Below are 24689 nucleotides of genomic sequence, written 5' to 3'. Positions count from 1 at the left end.
TGTGCTGCTTTCAGAGCTGGGTGGCGGCTGCCACCAAGCGCCCAGCTCTGAAGGCAGCACCCCATCAGCAGCGGCGCAGAAGTAAGGATGGCAATGCCATACTATGCCACCGTTACTTCTATGATGCTGCCTTCAGAGTTATGTCAGGACCCCTACAGTTACAACACAGTGAAATTTCAGATTTAAATATCTGAAATCACAAAATTTACGATTTTTAAAATCCCATGACCGTGAAATTGACCAAAATGGACTGTGAATTTGGTAGGGCCCTAAGCATGTGTTAAGGGTTTTTTGAGGTGGGCAGGAATGATTAAAGGAATGGATTTATAACTAAGAAAAAATGTCAGGTAGCCAAACAAACAAGTGGTCATTCTTTTCATTGGACTATTTTTACGCTTTTATCTGGAAATCTGTGTAACTAAAATGAAGATAGAATGCCCCTATTGATCTGAAGATTGATTTCCATGTATAGATCCCATACACACTGAAAGAAGAATACATTTTTGTGGGAACCATTTAAAACCAATTAAACATTTGGACAACCAGGATTATATATTCAGAAGGTTTTTCTGGCTTGGAGAAATTAGTCAGAAATTCTTTGTTTACCATTGGCACAATCCTGCTTTCATTGAGACTAGAATAAGGGTCCATATATCTATCCCATGCAATTTGTAAGACTTTGGGAGAAGGAACTGGAGAAACTGCTAAGGAGTTGCCTAAGTTCTTCATCCTTGAACCCTTGCTATTAGAAGGGCACTTCTTTCTGTATCAGTTACTGTTACACCTTCTGCCCTCTCATCTAATGTTTAGGAGTAAGAAGCATAAACATACTGTCAGTACTGTCAGAAAGGCAAGCAGGTGGGTCTGTGAGACCTGCACATCTAGCAGCCATCACCAGCAAAGAATCACAATCTGTGAAACACATATTGTTTCCTCTAAATTGAAGAGCGGCATCTATGATATCCATTTTGTAACAACAGACTTTTTGGCAGCATGACAGAGTAGTATTAGTTGGTTCAAAGTAAACCAAGTCAAACAAGTTCATATTACATAAAAGTTTAAAGTCTATATACTTTAATGAGTCTCAAGTCCAAATGAAATACCATGCTGACTACTTTATTGTAATTTCATGATGTTCATTCTAATTTTAATCTAAATATCTTTTTATAACTCACTAAAAAGTAGAGCTAGGGCCCCATGTGCAAAATTCAGATTGGAATTCTAACTTCTTTGGAATTCAAAGGTGTTCAAATCAAGGAATTTAGTTCAGCACATGATAGGAAGAGGACAAACTGCAGGTTTTGGACTGAGAACTAAATATCAATTTGTTTAGGGCTTATACACATTTAGACTTTTGATTTGGGCCTTTCTTATTAAAACTTAAGAGAAAATGTGGCGACCCAGAAACATTGTGGGGTATGGAAACTCATAATAAGAAGTTTCTTCGAGCCATGGTTGTGAGGATGTAGGATAAAATTTTCGAAGTGTCTTCAGTGGGACTTAATCACTTAGATGTTTTTGAAAACTTCCTATCTGCTATTTGTACTATAATATTGATATCAAATATATTTTTCATAGCATAAAATTATATTTTTTAAATTGTTAGGATTTTTGGATGCTCAAACCTGGCAGAATACTTAGTAAATCAATTTAGAGCCTGATAATGTTAGAAATTAACCCATGCAGACCAAAACCAACATAACTCTGCTCTCATGTAGATTGGTATAAATCAACAGTAACTCCACCAAAGTGTAAAAAATGGTGAAACATGAGAATCATGTCCCATGTTCCTTTAAATTAGCAATATCCATTTTTGTAAGAACTTGAAGGCCTCCACATGGTATAAATATTTTTTAAAATATAAAAGCAGGATGTGTGTCATTTAGCTATTCTTAATAATTTAAAGTAAGTAATTATTTTATGCATCTTGTATGTATCTGTGTGTAGATTATTCACCTAACAGTAACATGAATTATGTGAGCCTACTGAGTCCTCATTGGATGGAGAAGAAGCAGTTTTTTAAATGTCTGTTTCTTTCTTTTTTTTCTTTCAGGGATTACAATGGTCGACACAGAAATGCCGTTTTGGCCCATTAATTTTGGAATTAGCCCAGTGGATCTGTCTGCCATGGAAGATCACTCTCATTCCTTCGACATAAAGCCCTTTACCACTGTTGATTTTTCTAGTATTTCTTCACCACACTATGAAGATATTCCTCTTGCAAGAACTGACCAGACAGCCATTGATTACAAATATGATATCAAGCTCCAGGAATGCCAAAGTATGCAGTTTCTTTTCACTTTTCAGGTTGTCCGAATTTGAATTGTTTAATTCTTTGTTTAATTCTTTGTACCCTCCACAAAAGATTTTTTAGAATTTGTTTCAGAATCTCCCTCTCTCCCAGATACCCTTGGAGTAAAATGTCCTTGAAGCTTTATTAAAAACCAAGCAAATTAGATGTTCTACATTTTATAAATTGGCTAGCATTTCCTAGCATATTACATAATATGCTAAGAACACCCATTGCATCCCAAGCTGGCTAACAGGCTCATGGATTTCGAGCTTGTCTACATTAGAGACATTTGCCCCAGTATGACTACATAGATATTCCTAATGTAGACGGGCCCTTGGAGTTTTGTGAGCATTCCCTTTGTATTGTTGCATGTAAACAAAGCAGCCCCTAGCTTCACAATTATGAATAAAATCCCAAATGGAACTTTTCCCATCTGGAAGGGAGGTGACTTGTCCCTAAGGACATGGTTACGCCACTCCTGCTGACAATCATACTACTGATCTTTTAGGCCAATGGGCCAGGCAAATGTTCACTGACTTCCCTGAGAGAACTTTAGGATTCGGCCCCATGTAATACTTTAAAATGATGTCAGAATGATTTACTTCTTTATCAACAACATCCAGAGTTTCTGATTTATATATGTTTGTCTCTTTTGTTTATAAGGTGAGTTAGAAATCTGTCATAAAAGCTGTATTAAAAAATTGCTTAAGGCCATGTGCCTCCTGTTAATGTTCAATGATCATAAGCAGTTCTTATTCTTTTTATAATTAATTATTCATCAAGTGGCAAATCCTGCCCTAAGTGTACAAGTCTGAAAGCCCTTGGCAGCAGAACTGGTATGGTCCTACTGTGCGCTGGGGAGCAAGATTTGGAGGACTCTTCAAAAGCGGGGTGCCCATCTGTGCAGCACAGGGACTTGCACCCCAAAGGGTCTTTGCACAGCAACACACAGGACTGTTTTGAAGGAGGGTCTGGAAGATTTGTCAATGTTCAAGTTCTCTAGTTCATCCATCCACACATATACCCTTCAGCCCCTCTCCACTTCCTCTAAAGGACCTGCTAGGGAAGCAGAAACTACTCCAGCCAATAGGCTGTCTCTCTGTAGCCTGGGGATGGACTCCTGCCCTCTTACCCCTCTCTCCCCCTTCCCATTGATCATCCCAGCACCCATCAAAGTTACTGTGGCATGGCACTAGAGACTGGATTCATCCCTAGAGATTTTACATAATGCGAACAGTAAACACACAAAGTAAAGTGCAAAAGTAACAGTAGGCATGAGTCTGCTCCATGCAGGGAGAGCAAAAAGGTACTTGTTTGACTTTTGTGGGGAAAAATTGGCATCTTTTATTGTACAATACCAGCAAGTAACGGCTTACCCCACAGTGAGCAGAAGCTGACAGATAAAAGATGTCTATGCACAACCTAGACATTCATTGTCACTAAAGCACATAAGACAAACAAGACACAGGCAAAATGGAATCACACAGACAAGGCTTCATGCAGAGATACAGCACCACAAAGATGATGGGATTAGGAGAATAGGAAATATACCATTATGAGAAGATTATCCCAGCCTTGTAGGGTGACCTGATGTCCCGATTTTATAGGGACAGTCCCGATTTTTATGTCTTTTTCTTCTATAGGCTCCTATTACCCCTCCACCCCCATCCCGATTTTTCACGCTTGCTGTCTGGTAACCCTACAGCCTTGGTAACTCTTAGGAAAGAAAGTAGTAATAGTATAACACACTTAGCTTGATGAATGTGAGCCTAATCCATACAGCATATACTGGGTTTGCCACTGAAAAGGAAGCTTTTGCTTTACTGTTATATTATCTTTATTGCTTTGTTGTTCTGTTTCCCTATTTCTGGAATGTAATATTGCTATGATCTTATAATCTATTAAAATCAATGCTTCATTTTTATGTCCAACTCTATAGGTTGATGAAGAGTTGCCATATTTGTTTGTATTCGCTAAACTGTTTTAAAATTATAAAGGGCACTCTAATTAGTAATTTTCAGAGGGGTCAGAAGTAACAGTAACCTGCCTCTGGGGTTGAACTATATTTCCCAATACAGAGTGAAGTTTCTTAAGAGTTGAAGTGGCTCTAAAACACCAGCACAATCTGTATTTGACCAAATTATCCAACTGAGTAGCTCAAGTGAGTAGTTGTTTTTTAGACCTTGTTAGGGATTCCAATCCCTGCCTCCCAGGGCTACTGCTGCCCTACACTTGTAGTAAGTACCACACACTCTTTGCAGAGTGAGGGAGGGAGGAAGATTCATGGAAGGCTACTATGTCAGGGAATGAATATGAAGTCCCCACTATGGAGGACAGTGATGTCCCCAACCTCAACCAATTCTGCACTACCAATATAAAGACTGGATCAATAGCCCCCTTTCTGCACCAGACCCTGCCATCTTCAAAATTGTTCAGCCTCATTCACAATCTACTAGATGGCTGCTTATGGCTTGTAGCCTTTTAAGGAGTTAATATTTACAGCTGTTTATCATTATTTTACTATTAATCAGGACAGAGAATTTTTGGCCCTATTTACTGTGGTTGTTAGTGATAATGAAAGTATTGGTCACTATTTCTTGACATCTTATTGACCTTTTAAAACAGATGATAAATTAATCTTTTAAAATCTCTTACATATGCAGGTGCAATCAAAATGGAGCCTCCTTCCCCACCTTATTTTTCAGAAAAAGTTCAGTTGTACAATAAACCTCCTGAAGAGACCTCCAATTCTCTCATGGCTATAGAATGCAGAGTATGTGGGGACAAGGCTTCTGGATTTCATTATGGCGTGCATGCATGCGAAGGTTGTAAGGTGGGTTGTCCCAATAATGTCTGCCTGAAATAAGAACATTCTATCATTTCCACGTTCTCATTTCTTGACTGCTGCCAAGAAATGCAGGTTGGTCACCTTAGCTGTGCTGCTGAATGTCCCTAGAAAAAGAATTCCATTCTACTGATTTTAGTAGAATATTAAAGACAGCAGCACTATTCGGATATGCTGAAGGTCCAGTGGCAATGGAATTAACATATCAGCTGTGTCAAGTAGAACTGTTCTAACACTGAATGTGTGTAGAGTAGTAGATTCACCATTTTCTGTCCTAATTAATGTAAGTTTGGCTAACTTAGTAATGTCCCCTTTAGTTTTAACCCAGCTATTTCTCTGACCCTGACAGATGGTGCATCATTTTATTCCTCCAGGATTTCTCCTGTGCTTATCAATAATGTCCGTTAGCATGTGGATTAGCTGTGAACTCTGTGTGAATTCTCAGAAATAGGGAGTCTTTCCCAAATGTGCTCTGAATCCAAAGTTTCTCAGTTAGCTCTCCCATGCATTTGGTCTTTGCTCTAGGAGCGGAGGTTCTGTTTGTTTTGGTTTTTGTTTAGCAAGCCTGGATAGGGGTTTTTAAAATTATTTTATTACAGCTTTTCATACAGTACAAGGAGAAGCCACACTATGAAACCAGCACTGAGTTGTGGAGGAGGTGAGGGGGAGGGAAAGGAGAAACATTTAAATAATAGCTAAAATGTGATATACAAACCCCAATGCTCACCTCCTTTCACGTGTGGTATCAAGTGTCCTTTGCAATCATACCTTCTTTATGTGTCCACTCAAATATTCATAAGAACATAAGAACGGCCATACTGGGTCAGACCAAAGGTCCATCTAGCCCAGTATCCTGTCTTCCAACAGTGGCCAATGCCAGGTGCCCCAGAGGGAATGAACAGAACAGGTAATCATCAAGTGATCCATCCCCTGTCACCCAGAGGCTAAGGACACCATCCCTGTCCATCCTGGCTAGTAGCCCTTGATATACCTATCCTCCATGAATTTATCTAGTTCTTTTTTGAACCCTGTTATAGTCTTAGCCTTCACAACATCCTCTGGCAAGGAGTTCCACAGGTTGACTGTGCGTTGTGTGAAAAAATACTGCCTATTAATACTGCTGCTGTTAATTGCATATGGTGGCCCCCTAGTTCATGTGTTATGAGAAGGAGTAAATAACACTTCCTTATTTACTTTCTCTACACCAGTCATGATTTTATAGACCTTTATCATATCCCCCCTTAGTTGTTTCTTTTCCAAGCTGAAAAGTTCCAGTCTTATTAATCTCTCCTCAGACAGCAGCCATTCCATACCCCTAATCGTTTTTGTTGCCCTTTTATGAACCTTTTCCAATTCCAATATATATTTTTTGAGATGGGGCGACCACATCTGCAGGCAGTATTCAAGATGTGGGCATACCATGGATTTAAATAGAGGCAATGTGATATTTTATATCTTATTATCTATCACTTTCTTAATGATGCACAACATTCTGTTTGGTTTTTTGACTGCTGCTGCACATTGAATGGATGTTTTGAGAGAACTATCCACGGTGACTCCAAGATCTCTTTCTTGAGTGGTAATAGCTAATTTAGACCCCATCATTTTATATGTATAGTTCGGATTATGTTTTCCAAGGTGCATTACTTTGCATTTATCAACATTGAATTTCATTTGCCATTTTGTTGCCTAGTCACCCAGTTTTGACAGATCCTTTTGTAGCTCTTCGCAGTGTGCCTGGGACTTAACTATCTTGAGTACAGGGAAACCCCGCTATAACGCGATGATTGGGGTCCAAAAAATTCAATTGCGATAAATGCGGGGTCGCGGTATAGCGGGGTTACGAAAATTTAGGAGCCACCTTTTGATCGCGTTATAGCCAAATTCGTGTTATCGCGGGGCGTGTTATAGCGGAGTTTCCCTGTAGTTTTGTATCATCTGCAATTTTGCCACCTCACTGTTCACCCCTTTTTCCAGATCATTTATGAATATGTTAAATAGGACTGGGCCCAGTACAGACCCCTGGGGGACACCACTATTTACCTCTCTCTATTCTGAAAACTGACTATTTATTCCTACCCTTTGTTTCATCTTTTAACCAGTTACTAATCCATGAGAACCTTCCCTATTATCCCTTGACTGCTTACTTTGCTTAAGAGCCTTTGGTGAGGGACCTTGTCAAAGGCTTTCTGAAAATCTAAATACACTATATCCACTGGATTCCCCTTGTCCACATGCTTATTGACCCTCTCAAAGAATTCTAGGAGATTGGTGAGACATGATTTCCCTTTACAAAAAACATGTTGACTATTCCCCAACAAATTATGTTCATCTATGTGTCTGACCATTTTGTTCTTTACTATAGTTTCAACCTCTTTCCCTGGTACTGAAGTCAGGCTTACCGGCCTGTAATTGATGGGGTCACCTCTGGAACCCTTTTTAACAATTGATGTCACATTAGCTATCCTCCAGTCATTTGGTACAGAAGCTGATTTACAGTTAATAGTCCTGCAATTTCACATTTGAGTTCCTTAAGAACTCTTGGGTGAATACCACCTGGTCCTGGTGACATATTACTATTTAGTTTATCAATTTGTTCCAAAACCTCCTCTATGACACCTCAATCTGGGACAGTTCCTCAGATTTGTCACCTAAAAAGAATGTCTCAGGTTTGGGAATATCTCTCATATCCTCAACTGTGAAGACCGATGCAAAGAATTCATTTAGTTTCTCCACAGTGCCCTCCTTTAGCATCTTGATCGTCTAGTGGTCCCACTGGTTGTTAGCAGGCTTCCTGCTTCTGATGTACTTAAAAAAATTTGTGCTATTACTTTTTGAGTCTTTGGCTAGCTATACTTCAAATTCTTTTTTGGCCTTCCTAATTATATTTTTACACTTCATTTGCCAGAGTTTATGCTCCTTTCTATTTTCCTCACTAGGATTTAACTTCCACTTTTTAAAGGATGCCTTTTTGCTTCTCACTGCTTCTTTTACTTTCTTGTTTAGCCACGGTGGCTCTTTTTTGGTTCTTTTACTATGTTTTTTACTTTGGGGTATAAATTTAAATTGAGCCTCTATTATGGTGCCTTTAAAAAGTTTCCATGCAGCTTGCAGGGATTTTACTTTTGACGCTGTACCTTTTAATTTCGGTTTAACTAACCTCATTTTTGTGTAGTTCCTCTTTCTGAAATTAAATGCTACAGTATTGGGCCACTGTGGTGTTTTCCCCTCCACAGGGATGTTAAATTTAATTATATTATGGTCACTATTACCAAGTGGTCCAGCTATAATACCTGGACCTGTGCTCCACTTAGGACTAAATCAACAATTGTCTCTCCTCTTGTGGGTTCCAGGACTAGCTGCTCCAAGAAGCAGTGATTTAAGGTATCAAGAAACTTTTTCTCTGCATCCCGTACTGAGGTGATATGTACCCAGTCGATATGGGGATAGTTGAAATCCCCGATTATTGTTGAGTTTTTTATTTTAATAGCCTCTCTAATTTTCCTGAACATTCCACAGTGACTATCACCATCCTGATCAGGTGGTTGGTAATATATCCCTACTGCTATATTCTTATTATTTGAGCATGGAATTACTATCCATAGAGATTATATGCAAAACCATCTGGATCACAAAGGATACATAAGTATGGTCTTGTGAGATTCTGAAGAATCATTCAATAAAATATGAGATCTGTGTTCTGTTTAAAAGGGCACTGTCATGTAAAAAATTATTTATTTAAAACAAATTGCTCTTCATATATTAAAAACAGAACTTTATATTAAAATTGGAAGGATTTTAAAATCTAGTTTAATTTTTGTTATTTATGCTATTGATTTATTTTTCAAATTTTTCTCAGTTTGGTCAGTGAAAAGAGATTGGGTCCCAATCCTGCTATCATTGAAGTCACTCATAAAATTGGAATGTATTTTAATGGAAGCAAGATCAAGCTCTTACCCAATTTAATTTTTTAGTCAATCTCTAGGCAATTTAATATTCAGGTTATATTACTCTGATTTGCATTTTATACTCACTTTGCACAGTTGTAAATGGCTACACAAGATCGAAGGGCATTGGTGAATCAGGCCCTATGACTTTAAAAATTCATTGACTCCCTTTCAAAGCACCCACTGATGCCAGCTATGTTTAGAGTATACGAGACCTATAGGATAAGTGAGTGCTGTAGGGCTACACTGTCCTCAGTAATAGGGAATTACAGAGGCACAGACCTGCTCTGGTGTTAAACAAAATCTCAAAGGATTAAATTGTGAATCTACGAGACATCCCTAGAAGAGCAATACATCTATTATCGATTACTTACGGTCACAGTGAAATATATAAATAAGAAGTCAGCATAGTGCTTACAACTGAGCTGTGAGAAAAACTAGCTATAACAAGGAAGGAACTGTAATAAACTTGGACATGCCTCATTAAAATAATCTGCATATGAATGATCTGAGAATACAACTCTAAACCATGAGATATGACCAGCAGTTTAATTATTGGCAAATATTGCACATGCCATGTGGGCTTAGTCAAAGACAATCCTAGTCTAATCCAGCAAATACAATAATCTATTAAGAAATACACTGCCTTTGGACTGTCCTATTGCTGCAATGTAATGGAATTTTTTAAAAATCATACATGTGCATTCATTGGATATTATTTACATTGTTCCTAACCAGCAAAAAACTTTCATCTATATGTAGAATTTAGAATGGATGCTAAAATCTAAACAACCATGTAAACCAAAATATTTTTTCTGCTTTTGTTTCAACCCCATAAGGCTTCAAGTAATAAAAAAGTGTTCTGAAAAGACAAGATTATGAATTTCCATAATGACCAGCAAAAATTTGTCTCTTTACAGGGCTACATTGCACTTTGCAGTAGTTATCCTGGCTATCATACCAATTTTAGAAATTTCAGGTGCTTGTATATTTTGAAGACCTGTAAATTCAAAATAATAAGAGCAAACTGAACATTTCAAACATAAACAGATCCTGGAAATAAATATTACAAAAATAGTTTAGCAATAAAAACAGCCAAAGAAATAGAATAAATGAAGGAAAATAAATATTCTGTAAGTACATGGGCCACCAACAGTAAAAAGATTTGAAAATAATGAAGAAGCAGAGTTATTTAGAGAAAATAACTAAACCAACAACTAGCCCACAATCTTATGATTTGCTTGGGGGGGGGAATGATTTGCTTGAATTAAAAGAATGGGAAGATGGAAATTAAATTCTAATGTAATTAATAGAGAGGTATGAATTCAGGTCAGGCATAAGCAGCAGGGGTTTATGAGGTCCTGTTTTTTCATGCAATAAAAAGAACTGTGGAAATAAAGACAGAAAATATATGATGCAGAAGTAGAATGTCTTTCTTCATGGAATATTTTATGTTTTTCATGAGGCACCAGCAGCAGTTCTTTAAACTAGAGAGTGTGCAACCCATCCAGATGTATTTGCATATCATTCTTTTTTAAACTCCTGGATTCAGAGAGTGGATTGGGTTTGCTATGATCCATAGAATTTTTCTTACATCTGGTAATGAGTTCTGATATTTTGAAAATGTGCAGAATCTTAAAATGGGAAAGTTCTAACATACATTCTAAAACAAAGGTAGCTACAATATATTCAGTGTAGTGGAATCTGCCTTTCAAATGAGGCAGAGGCACTGGAAGATGTTTTAGACTGATCCTTTCCCACGCCTTTATTTTTATTACAGGGTTTCTTTCGAAGAACAATCAGGTTAAAGCTAATCTATGACAGATGTGATCTGAATTGTCGCATTCATAAGAAAAGCAGGAATAAATGTCAGTATTGCAGATTTCAGAAATGCCTTGCAGTTGGCATGTCACATAATGGTAAGTACATGAATTGTCAGCACATATTGAAAAATATAATATTTTATCTGAAAAAAATCACAAATTAGATTATTATTTATACTGCTAGAGGCCCACATTGTGATAGGTACTACAAAAGCATACAGTAGAACCTCAGAGTTACGAACACCAGAGTTACGAACTGACTGGTCAACCACACACATCATTTGGAACCAGAGGTATGCAATCAGGCAACAACAAAGACGAAAAAAACAGCAAATACAATACAGTATTGTGTTAAACATAAACTACTAAAAAGATAAAGGGAAAGCATTTTTTGCATTCTTCATGTACTCATCACTAGTGCACTTGTTTATCTTTCTTTGCTTCACTGTATTACTTCTTGTCTAAATTGTGCTGTATTCCTTAACGCACCAGCCTTTTGCATTTAGGGCCAAAACCAGTGAGGATTCACCTTAATTCTGGAAAATGTATTCTGTGGAGTGTGGAACTTACCAAAAGTGTGTAAATAATAATAATTTCAATTTGCTGCACAGAACACCTATCCAGGTTTGGTAGCATTAATGATAATAAAGTCTCCTCATACTAGGACATTAGATATGCATAATTGTAAACCAAGTGGTCACACTACTGGCCCACCCTATTCTTCCTCTTTCTTTCTGGTATGTGTTGAGCTGGCACTGTTGTCTGGAAGGAGTGTGGAATTCCTTTGCACACCCATTCTAGAGTTGCCCTCCCACCACCTAGCTTGACTGCTGCGGTTCCTGATCTTTGAGAGCTTTCTTTAGCCTCTCCACCACCATTTCCTTTTTGTATACCCTCTGGATTTAGACTATAAAGAAGTGTACAATTTTACAGTTGAACCCCTTACACTATGTAAGCAGATAGCACTAAAATCCTAGCATAGTATGATACTATTCTGTGGCACAGGAAAATCTAGAAGGTTCCTGTGAACTTTAAAGTCAGTTTCTGAATTCCTATGAAAATACTTATTTCAGAATCTTTGAAGGGAGAGAGCCATATTCCATATGAAGATTCTTCACTCTTTTTTCTTGGCAAAGCCAAGTAAAAACAGGAATTAAATGTCATAACATAGAGACTTATGTAATTCTAAGAGTAAAGAATTGCAAACATGACTGGGAAAATAATTTCTCTGTGGTTTTTTTAGGACTTTCATTATTATCAGTATACAAAAATTAGTGTACTGTTCCCAAGAGGAAAGCTTAACTGTGGTTTTTGAAGTTAATACACTGAATTCAGTGAATACATTGGTATGGGAAATGTTTTCCTAATGGAAAATATGGTTTTCAAGTTTCTGGGATGCAACAGTAACTCTTAAAAATAAATCTCATTTTGAAAATACTTCTGTGGGTATTTTTATAGTAATTTTACCATGTTCTCTGGGGTTGGGGGGAACCTGTTATTATTATTTTCAAGATGTGTGCCAGGTACTCTTGTAAATGAGGGATATGGCTTCCACTAATGTCAGTGTGAGCCACATGCACAACCAAAGGAGAATTTTGCCAATAGTGTATATTTTCAGGCACTCCGATCTTCTTAAGTGATATCTTTCTCTGTTTTGCTATGCACAGTATCTTTATATTGCTCCGTGGCAGAAGGTCCCCTTGCCATGTATAAATTAAAAAATAGATTTGACAATAAAACATTAAATTTGTGCCTTTAAAGACAAAGCCTCATGCTGTGAGGACATATAGAAATGCAAAACTGGACTGGAAGCCACCACACACACTGGGCCTCTTTCTGATCTCTTTTGCAATAGTGTATATGGGAGTAACGCCATTGAATTTCTCTGGATTTTATACCCATGTAGAATGCAACTCATTGGGTCTGAAGATTCCAAGCCATGAAGATATTTAGCATTGATATGTTGTTGCAAAATATATAAATAGCTCACATTCAGGAGGGGGGGTCATAACCACATTTTGTCACATTTTGTACCATTTGAGTGGAGGTTAAAAAAGTATTCTCATGCTTTGGATGTTGTTTTCCTTTCCTTCTCCATCCATAAACACTAGACACTGTTTAACCCACAGTTGCTCATCTTATATTGCTATGTATCTCTCATGAGGAGTTCCCGTAATTTCAGTCAGAAGCTTGCTTAAATTTTCTTTCTCATTAAAATTACAGTTTACACAAAGTCAGCTCCTGTAGAGAGAAAAGGAGTACATATGACAACTTCTTTTGTAAAGCACTACTTGGTGGCAAGGGGAGAATGAGTATTGTAGCTTTGTCCAGAGAAAAAAAAATAATTTATCTTGATGTGGCATCTTACTGTCATTAGAAAATAGGAATTACAATTAATCGTATCTTAAAAAAAAGACATTTAATATTTGCAGTCAAGCTGACAATATGAAACCAAAGCCTTTCCTACTTCAAAATATTCTTTGAAAATAAATATAAAATTATATACAGCTTCCCTCATTTGTCATTTGATATGTTTTCCCCCTATGTCACTGGAATTTAACTCTAAATTAAATTATACATAAATACATTCACATTCATAAAATCATAGGCACACTGAAAAATGGATAGAAGCCTTCAACCTTATTGATCAGCAGAGAAACAGAGTATCTCTTATGGCACTTTTTCTTGTGATTTTTATGCAAACAGCCTTTATAAAACTTTGATAAAGCATTTCTGCTTGACCAGTTCACAACCAATCAAGCTCACCCAAAATTTCCAATTTATAAAAAAAGAAAAAAGTGACCATTTCTGATGCAACTTCATTTTCCACGAGGCTTTTTGACATCTCTTTGTAAATTATACATTTTTGAAAGAAGCAGAAACCAAACAAATTAAATTTGGAAGTTGCAAAGAAAAAAATATTTTAAATACAAATAGCAATTTAAAAACTAAAAATAATACTATAGTACTTTTTATTCACAGATCTCAAAGGAGATCTCAAACTATCATTATCCCAAGCAAAAGAAAATAAATGAAATGTAAAAGAATTCATCTATTCAAAACAATTAACTGTAAATAAAATCAAAGTGAACTCCTGTGCTACCTATGGACATATCCCTATGATAATTCAAACACTTGTCCATTTCTGTTAGTATAGTACCAGGATTTAAAGTAAGGTATACCCATTTCCCAGAGCCAAATTGGTGTCCATTTGTTGGAGATACATAGCCATAAATATATTTAAATACCCTCATTCCATCAACAGTATTCTTGCCAGCAAGTTAAAGAAGTATGGGCTGGATGAATGGACTATGAGGTGGATAGAAAGCTGGCTAGGTCATCGGGCTCAATGGGTAATTATCAATGGCTCCATGTCTAGTTGGCAGCTGGTATCAAGCGGAGTGCCCCAAGGGTCGGTACTGGGGCCGGTTTTATTCAATATCTTCATTAATGATCTGGAGGATGGCGTGGATTGCAGCCTCAGCAACTTTTCACATGACACTAAACTGGGAGGAGTGGTAGATACGCTGGAGGGTAGGGATAGGATACAGGGGGACCTAGACGAATTAGAGGATTGGGGCAAAAGAAATCTGATGAGGTTCAACAAGGACAAGTGCAGGATCCTGCACTTAGGACAGAAGAATCCCATGCACTGCTACAGACTAGGGACCGAGTGGCTACGCAGCAATTCTGCAGAAAAGGACTAGGGGTTACAGTGGAAGAGAAGCTGGATATGAGTCAACAGTATGCCCTTGTTGCCAAGAAGGCTAACGGCATTTTGGGCTGTATAAGTAGGAGCATGCCAGCAGATCGAGGGATGTGATCATTCCCTTCTATTTGGCATTGGTGAGGCCTCATCTGGAGTACTGTGTCCAGTTTTGGGTCCCACACTACAAGAAGATCTGGACAAATTGGAGAAATGGTCTGAGGTAAACAGGATGAAGTTTAACAAAGACAAATGCAAAGTGCTCCACTTAGGAAGGAAAAATCAGTTTCACACATACAGAATAGGAAGAGACTGTCTAGGAAGGAGTACGGCAGAAAGGGATCTAGGGGTTATAGTGGACCACAAGCTAAATATGAGTCAACAGTGCGATGCTGTTGCAAAAAAAGCAAACGTGATTCTGGGATGTATTAACAGGTGTGTTGTGAGCAAGACATGAGAAGTCATTCTTCTGCTCTACTCTGCGCTGGTTAGGCCTCAGCTGGAGTATTGTGTCCAGTTCTGGGCACCGCATTTCAAGAAAGATGTGGAGAAATTGGAGAGGGTCCAGAGAAGAGCAACATGATTAAAGGTCTTGAGAACATGACCTATGAAGGAAGGCTGAAAGAATTGGGTTTGTTTAGTTTGGAAAAGAGAAGACTGAGAGGGGACATGATAGCAGTTTTCAGGTATCTAAAAGGGTGTCATAAGGAGGAGGGAGAAAACTTGTTCACCTTAGCCTCTAAGGATAGAACAAGAAGCAATGGGCTTAAACTGCAGCAAGGGAGGTCTAGGTTGGACATTAGGAAAAAGTTCCTAACTGTCAGGGTGGTTAAACACTGGAATAAATTGCCTAGGGAGGTTGTGGAATCTCCATCTCTGGAGTTATTTAAGAGTAGGTTAGATAAATGTCTATCAGGGATGGTCTAGACAGTATTTGGTCCTGCCATGCAGGCAGGGGACTGGACTTGATGAGAATCTATGAATCTATAAGGATGTGGAAAAAGTTGGAAAGAGTGCAGAGGAGGGCAACAAAAATGATTAGGGGACTGGAGCACATAACTTCTGAAGAGAGGCTGAGGGAACTGGGATTATTTAGTCTGCGGAAGAGAAGAATGGGGGGGATTTGATAGCTGCTTTCAACTACATGAAAGGGGGTTCCAAAGAGGATGGATCTAGACTGTTCTCAGTGGTAGCAGATGACAGAACAAGGAGTAATGGTCTCAAGTTGCAGTGGGGGAGGGTTAGGTTGGATATTAGGAAAACTTTTTCACTAGGAGGATGGTGAAGAACCAGAATGGGTTACCTAGGAAGGTGGTGTAATCTCCTTTCTTAAAGGTTTTTAAGGTCAGGCTTGACAAAGCCCTGACTGGGATGATTTAGTTGGGGATTGGTCCTGCCTTGACCAGGGGGTTGGACTAGATGACCTCCTGAGGTCCCTTCCAACCCTGATATTCTATGATTCTAACAGTTTTACCTCAGAATTTTTTAATCCCGTGGTGCTGCTAATTTATTATATATTTTTGCTGGGAAAAATAAACACAATATAAATTGTTCATGACTTTACAAGACTGAAATAACAATGGGCATGTGTTATTTTAAATTTTCAACAGAGAGCTGGCAGCATTACACAATGATGTTATTTTGCAATGAAAATAACTAATATAAGGCCCCGTCCTACAAACACATACATGAGTAATATCATTGGCTTTTATGGGACTACCTGCAAGACTAACTACTACTCACAGGAGTCAAGGTTTGCAGGACTGGATCCATATTTAAAAACACCGTGGTATTACTGTGCTTTAATTTTCTACCACAAAACCAACAACAGGCTCCTTTCCTGAAACATGTGTACCGACAGGATCTGTGTAGTGACTGATTGTTATATGGGAAAGCTGCCATACATTTTCAAATTAAAAATTGTGTCATACTGATTTGTATTAATGTTCTTGAACCAATGAGCATTAACCAATTCACCAGTATTGGAAGTTCTAGCAAGGTCCTTATTACTAGTATGGTTTCTTTTTCAGTCTTAAAATAGTATTATTAGTCTTAACAGTATTATTTGTACAGCTTAATGGCAACTATCCTCTCATGGAAAATCAGTCTCCATTTTGAAATGATCCTATTATTTCAATTAAGTTTTTGTTTGCTTGTTAGTTTGTTTTCTTGTTTAAAGAACTATATTAATTTCTTTCTAGCATTCTCATAAACTGACTATAGTTCTGAGACACTGCTCAGTCAGCTTGGATATGGAGCATGAGAGAGTTTATTACTTGCATAAAATAAAAAAAACATGTCCTTAGGAACTAGAATTTATGTTGTTTTTTAATCTCAAATACATGTACACATCCTTAAGTGAATACAAACAAAGGCCTATCTACATACAACAGAGTGCAAATTTTAGACACTATAAAGAGACCAACTAACCAAAGTATAAGCAAGGTAAATATTGCTTGGTCTGATCAAAATACCTGTGTTAAGCAATTCTATTTTAATAAAGTAGATTTCCCTAGTCTGGATAGACCCTAAAATGTAAGATCAATTAAGTGACTTTCAGTTGAGATTTGGTGTAAAAACTTTGAAACTGAGGGATTATCTAGTGACAAAAATAAAATTAAATCCCATTGTTTAAAATCTTGGAGAAGGGTATGAAAATTTTAGAGCTAAGTGAATATTTAATGTAGCAAGGGGAAGTATTATAGTGTTCATTTTTCTTCTCCCTTTGTATAAAAATAGTCTGTATAAAAGGACAACTTTTGCTAGTGAGATTTCAAAATCATGAGTGTGAGCCTGCAAACCCTGACTCCTGAGAATAGTCTCATTGAAACCAGTGGGACTATTTGTGTAAGTGAGGGATGGGGCCTCAATATTTGTATCCAGTAGAGCTGTATTTCTTAGCCATACTTTATTGCCATTATTTTATAAAGGCAATAGCATGCTTCAGGAAGTGAGTTCATAGCATTTGTATCTGATATTCTCAGCTTGTTAAAGTTATCATGTGCCTTGTTATGAATGTATTGTTTACATAGACAGCAATATAGTTTAGGAACAAGGGAATTACCATAATAGAACAGACAGTTTGTCCATCTACTCTGGTATTCTGTTTTCAGTGGTGATCAGCACCTACTCTGGATAGGAAGGTGAAATACTTTCTAAGGTTCTGTTCTTGTGAGTTGCTGAGTATCTCCTGTGAAGATACTCTCACTGAATTCCACTCCTATTCGTGTCTCAAGAGGCAGTCCCCACTTTTCAGAATTGGGCTCTTAAGTACATCCAGCGAGTGGCACCACATGCACTCAGTTACTACATTGATGAAAAACATTATGAATATCAATATCAATATCCTGATGCATGAGTTTCTAACAGTAGATATTTTGTATATGTGATTAATGCTACAGCTATTACAGACACGACTACTGATTTAAACAAATGTGCTATTCTGATTTTCCTTTGCATCCAAGATCCTTAATTTTAACACCAGTATTGCCTCTTATTTTGCTTTTGGGAGTTAGAAAATGGCCTTTAGTAACCTGCCAGACCTCATTTAAGATGTATCATTAGTTTATAAATCCTTCTTTAAAAGAGAGGTGAGGGGCAGGGAAAGTCGAACTTGTTGGCAAAAGCCCTGAAAAGGCACCAGAGCATTGCAAGACTCTTCTTTGACATGGTGAGGCTCTTGCAAAATGAACATATATGTTTAAAAAGTGGATAAATTAATCATAAAACATAATCCTACTAATTGTCAGAAATCTGACACTATTTAAAGCCTGTAATCTGGCTTATTAAAGGACAAAGGAGACTTTAATGAAAATGTGAATTTCACAGCCACTAATCACTCTGGTTCCCTGTTCAAAATGTACAGTAGAATCTCAGAGTTACAAACACCAGAGTTACAAACTGATTGGTCAGTCACACACCTCATTTGGAACCGGAAGTACACAATCAAGCAGCAGCAGAGACACATAAAAAAAAGCAAATACAGTACAGTACTGTGTTAAACGTAACCTACTAAAAAGATAAAAGAAAAGTTTAAAAAAAGATTTGACAAGATAAAGAAACTGTTTCCGTGTTCATTTAATTTAAATTAAGATGGTTAAAAGCAGCATTTTTCTTCTGCTTAGTTAAGTTTCAAAGTGCTATGAAGTCAATGTTCAGTTGTAAACTTTTGAAAGAACAACCATAACATTTTGTTCAGAGTTACGAACATTTCAGAGTTACAAACAACCTCCATTCCCATGGTGTTCGTAACTCTGAGGTTCTACTGTATTTTATTCACTTTTCGTAAGCCTTTCATGCCCCTAGCAAGAATCTTAAATGTCATGTTGGGTTTGGTTTTCCTTATGACAATTTTTGTGACGTCATTAGGTCTAATGTACCTTGTGTATAAAGGCTATCTGTATTATGTACACAGTATTACACTTTACCTGTAATATAATTATACTAATTGGACCCTTTTTATTAAATGCGGCCTTGATTACGCAATACTGGAACACATCTTCAGTCCTGGAGCCTACACAAGTGAGACCTAAAGCATTATATAACAATCTAATATGAGGTATCATTGTATAGATACACCTCTACCTCGATATAACGCTGTCCTCGGGAGCCAAAAAATCTTACCGCGTTATAGGTGAAACCGCGATATATCTAAGTTGCTTTGATCCACCGGAGTGTGCAGCCCCGCCCCCCCGGAGCACTGCTTTACCGCATTATATCCGAATTTGTGTTATATCGGGTCGCATTATATCGGGGTAGAGATATAACATATTAAATACATTGACATCTTTGTTATATATATAAACAAATCATTAGTACTGGTCAGTGATTAACAGTAAAGCCAAAAAAACAACATTTCTTATAAAACCTCAGAACATAGAACCAAAACATGTCAAGTCTCGACTGTGTTACAAAGCTCAAAAATGATGAATACAAGGAAAATCATAATGTGGGAAACTTTAGATGATTCAGGATAAACTACTCTAGCATATTGTCCATAACCTCAGTTTTATGATTCCTGATATAAATAACTTACAATGACAAATAAGAGTTTCAAGTTTTCTTGATACACAAATAGTATCGGCAGAATCTTGTTCAATTATAAAACCAAAGTCCCTGCTTTTAATTACAAGTATTTATTTAAGCACTTCGGACTGAATTTGTCTCTGGTATTGTCTCAATGTTGATTTCAATTGATTTCAATATTCCAGTGACTTTAGTGGATTTTTACTAGGTATGAATCTAAATTCTTTTGTTAGTTTGATGAGTAATTTTTTCTATCACTTGTCTTTACTGTCAATCCACAATTCTAGTCTCTTCTGATGAAATTCACTTGTCAGTAGAAGGCCCATGCAAACCCCTCCTGCTATAGAGACCTCAATTTTCCCCTTCTCTTGTGAGTATGGGATGGAACAGTCACACAGAAGGGGCTCTGTTCTTCCTGGGCCTGATCCAAAGCCCACTGAAGTCAACAGACTCCCATTGACTTCAGTGGGCTGGGATCAAGCCCTCTGCACTGGGAAGATGGGCTACAGGCCAACTCTCAATGTGCCAGCAAACAAGATGTCTGTTTGGGGCCAGGTGAGGCAAGAAGGCATTGGATACATTCTTATTCACTTTACAGTATCTGGTAGGTGCTGATCAGGAATGTAGGGGGGCAGCAGCCCAAAGACTACAATAAAGTCTGTCCTTAGGTTTATACAAGATTGATTTTGTTCCCAAAACCATTACACAGGATAAGAACCCCAAACCTGAGTACATATTCTTTATGCAGGATTCGGGTGTTTCTCCCTGACAGAACTGTGTTAATCTCTTTGAGCCATCATTCATGCTGTGTCATTCAGATGGTACTTTTTTTTTTCTTTAAATCTTTTAAAATCTGGGATTTTGGAGAAAGCTTTTCCTAAGCTATAAGAAATCAAGAGGATTGGCAATGAAGTGTCACTGGAAACTGTTGCTGGTAGCTGACTAAGTCCATTTACTATCCCTGTGGAGAAAAAAAAGATGGTAACGCGGACTCCAGTCCAAAACAAATATAAATTGGCAATTATTCAGATGTTTCCATATGAAGAAATTGTAGGCAGGGGACATATTCAGGAAAAAGTCTAAATATAGAATGCATTAAGTGGTCCCTAATGACCTGTTAGGTTCCCTTCCATTCTGATTTTATTCTGAAATGTGAACTCAGGAGACACCCGCAGAGATATGAGATATGCAGCATGTTTCTCTTGGTGATGGATTTTACTGCAAGGGAACTGTGATAGAAATGTGAGAGCAAACAAGCCACCTCTAGCATGAAGTGAGAGTCAGTCAGTGATACAGGTGCTAAATGGCTTTCATATGCTTTTGTGTCATCAAAGATTATTTTGAGTTTATGAAAGTGCTATTTCTGGCCCAACACCACCAGTGTAAAAAGGAGTATTCCATGTTTCTCATAACAGGAAAGAGGCAAGCATAATCCAAAGGAAGTGTCCCCAGTTTAGCCATTTGGAAGTACTAAACTAACAATGTTTTTTACCTTTAAAGGGAGAAGACATTGACAATTGGAAAATCTTTATTTATAGGGTTTTTTTTTACCTGTTCCTAAACCAAGACCACAAACATTTTTCCTTTTTGGGGTGGGGTGGTGGGGAGAGAGTGACTTTTTCGCTCTGATGCTCTTTCTATCTTATTTTCTTAAGGGTCATGTAGATTTAATTCCATTTACTGAAATCTATATATTGTAAAAAAATAGTCTGTTAGGAAACATATCTTACTGGCATATTTGAAAGATTTTTCAGAATCATTGCCCATGTGTGTAAACAGTCCTTTGGATGGTACACATTTATAAGTTGTAAAGATGTGTGCCTTGTATCCCGCCTTACATTTGAGTTGGGTAATTGTGAGGTATTGTGAGTAGGTGAGTCCTTCGCCACTCTGTCAACACAGCACACATACAGACAGAGTTAGCATTCAAATCTCACCCCTCTGGGGTTTTCCTTTATTTATTAACTTTTAATTATAAGCAATTAGCAACCTTTTGTCAAGCTGCCTTCTAAAATTGCTGTTTCTAGGGATTTTACCTGAAAGACCTCCTGTTTGACCCCTTAATTCCTCTCAGAATAACATTTTATAGTACTTTATATATTAATCACTATATAGATATTAACTAATTGAGTCTCACAACACGTCTGTGAAGTAAGTAAGCATTCCTTTTTTGCCTAAAATCATACAGTGACTGAACCAGGATTAGAACTCAGAACTTCCTGACTTTTAATCCTGCACTCAGTCTAACTGACAACACTGGCTTTACTTAAAGGCTCTCCATTTTTTATCCTCCTGAGTTGGGATTAATTAGACTCACCTGGTCTATCAGATGAGTCAGAAGAATAGCTCTGCATTTCCATGCAGGCTCCTAGAACCTGACACCTTTTCACAAGGACATCCTAGCTGACTGTATGGGTATCCAGATTGTTTCCTCCTTTAGTTTTGTTCTTGTGACAATTCTCTGAACCCTTTCAACTGCTTGTCTACTCTGTTGGGTGAAGTCATTTTTCTGCCACTTGTCTAAGCACTCTGAATGAAAATGAAACTCTGGAATGCTCATTATGAAAGGTGACAGAAAATATCATTTTAAAAATATATTTGTGTTTAGATGCAGCTGTGACTAATGTAACGATTTGTCTTCTTCAGCTATCAGGTTTGGGCGAATGCCACAAGCTGAGAAGGAGAAGCTCCTGGCAGAGATTTCCAGCGACATCGACCAGTTAAACCCAGAGTCTGCTGATCTTCGAGCCCTTGCCAAGAACTTGTATGACTCATACATAAAGTCCTTCCCTCTGACCAAAGCCAAGGCGAGAGCGATCTTGACAGGAAAAACGACAGACAAATCAGTTAGTTTTCTCTGGTTTTTTTTTTAAGTAAATGATTTACCACATTGACAACACACTAAAAAAAACCCAACCCTTTGCTGTTGGCAGTTACATATTTCAAGCTGTGTCTGAAACACAGGAAATGTTTTTAGATAGGATAAGTAAACATAATTTGAAAAATCTCCAAGTTCACCTAGTAAAATACTTGAAATCAGTACAAGAATTTGAAGGTCATCTTAACCTTTTTGTACTCCTCGATCCATTCTTCCTATTTCCCCTGTCCTCCACCATAGTTTATCTTACACATTATCTCTGTAATAGGTCTATCTGTTAGAGGATAGGCAGCAATACTATTGCAAGCATCCATACAGTAGTGTATTACCAGTACCAGCTGTGAACCCAAGATATGTTCTAAACCCATGTAGTTAAATGATGATAGTCATATCCTCCTTGGTTTCCTGCTTTGTAAGTGTTGAATGATTCACGGAACCAGCAGTGTCACCCACTCCCCGCAAATATACTGCATGTTCCTAAGATATAATGATGAGTTCCTGCATTTAAGTTAGTTATCTTGGTTAGTTCAGTATCCTGTGGTGTTAGAACTTAAATTTTAAGGAAACACATTATAGGAAAATCTGTGTAAGTTAGCAATAAATGTATATGTATTTGTGGGTTCCCTTGAAAAATGCAACATGTAAAGATTTTTTTTACTATACAGTAATATCCCTGTAAATCAGTATAAAAGTATGCATCTATGACATCCTATTAAACATAGTGGAGTTTTGTTTTATCATCATTCAACGACATGGGATAAAAAACTTTTCCAAAATTAACAGCTATTGGTGTTGATGTGTTTCCTTAGGCTGAGTATCAGGCAGTTTGTTAGTTAGGACCGCACTGAGGCCAATTGATTTGATTTTCTTTGATATTTTCTAAGGCAGGAAAGAATTTCACACTATTTGATTGCTACTAAAGGCTTGTCTTCACTACAAAGTTAACTCAAGTTATAATTCAAGTGATGCCCCAAACTCAAGTACCATCCACGCACAAAAATCCTTCCCTCAAGCGTGGCAGTGTTTTAACTCAATTTGGCTGGCCCCTCAAGAGGTATAGGCTAAAGCATAATTTGTCACTTGCTAACATGACTGTTCTGTAGTGTGGACCCAGGCTAGCTCCACTGTAATGCCGCTAGTCCTCCAACATCTTCCTACATGTGCCCAGGATAGACAACTTTTCACAAAGTTCACTGGGAAAGAATACATAGAGCGGTTCAGCTTCCTGCAGAGCAAAGAACCATGAAATACATCCCTAAGAATTTTTAGTGCCACATATGAATAAGTGTAACACCCGTGCAGACATAGCAGCCCAACTGTTATTTTGCAACATGCCCACTCTCTCTCAAGCTAATCTAACTCAAAAGCAGTAACTTGAGTGTAGATAACTTAACTCTGCAGTTAAGACATACCCTAAACTTGCAAAAGAGCCAGTGAGAACAGTTATAATCTGACCTGGCTTAGTATTAATATGCTTAGTAGAAATTTTGCTTCTATGCATGTATCTGATTTGGGAAGTGAACTGTTTTATGGATTTGTGTTTAGGCTTTGGATCAACCCATAGAAATGAGTCAGGTATAGAATAATCATCAAAATGGGCATTGCCAAGTTGATCCTTACACCTTAAGAAGATTTGCATGCATATTTTATGAATAATTATAAGCAATAGAGGTGTGTGAATCATTGACAACAAAATTAAGAGTCTCAAAGTTTGCCAAATTTTTGCACTGTAATGTGAATAAAAAATTAGTGCACTAAAGTGGACCTATTATGAAACCAAAATATTTTCATTAAGAAAACACATGAAATAGTCACTTCATGTGGGTTTGCTTCAAAACTTTAACAGCAGCCATTGATCTCTGCCATGTGACATGGGTATTACTTTTTCTCTCCCTGACCTACGTCACACAACTGAGATTAAAAAAAAAAGAAAGGTAAGTCTTTTACCAAGACATTTGTGTATCTCAACTTTCTTGCACAGATTACAGCATGTACAAAATATCAGGTGCATATGACTAAGTGAAATGATGTTAGCAAGAATTTCACTAACAATATTTTGCTGTTTTTTACAGCCCTAATAATATCACATTCCATGTACTGTATTTACTTGCCTTTGAGGTCTAATTAGCCAACTGCAGTGCCTCTAGAAGATAGGCTTACACATTGGAATAT

General features: G+C 37.5%; 1 protein-coding gene across 2 annotated transcripts in view; it reads left to right on the top strand.

Annotated features, from left to right (window-relative positions):
- The window catches only part of PPARG (peroxisome proliferator activated receptor gamma), a 108328-nt gene that overhangs the window by 60365 nt on the left and 23274 nt on the right, over nt 1-24689 (top strand). For both annotated transcript variants that reach the window (XM_034777142.1, XM_034777141.1), the window contains 4 exons: nt 2054-2281; nt 4957-5126; nt 10866-11004; nt 22286-22485. In XM_034777142.1, the coding sequence (XP_034633033.1) occupies nt 2062-2281; nt 4957-5126; nt 10866-11004; nt 22286-22485 (729 nt within the window). In that variant the 5' untranslated portion in view covers nt 2054-2061. The remainder of the gene's footprint in view (nt 1-2053; nt 2282-4956; nt 5127-10865; nt 11005-22285; nt 22486-24689) is intronic.

Source organism: Trachemys scripta, chromosome 7 (assembly GCF_013100865.1).
Source record: "Trachemys scripta elegans isolate TJP31775 chromosome 7, CAS_Tse_1.0, whole genome shotgun sequence".
Taxonomy (NCBI): domain Eukaryota; kingdom Metazoa; phylum Chordata; order Testudines; family Emydidae; genus Trachemys; species Trachemys scripta.
This window is presented reverse-complemented; position numbering and strand designations above follow the sequence as displayed.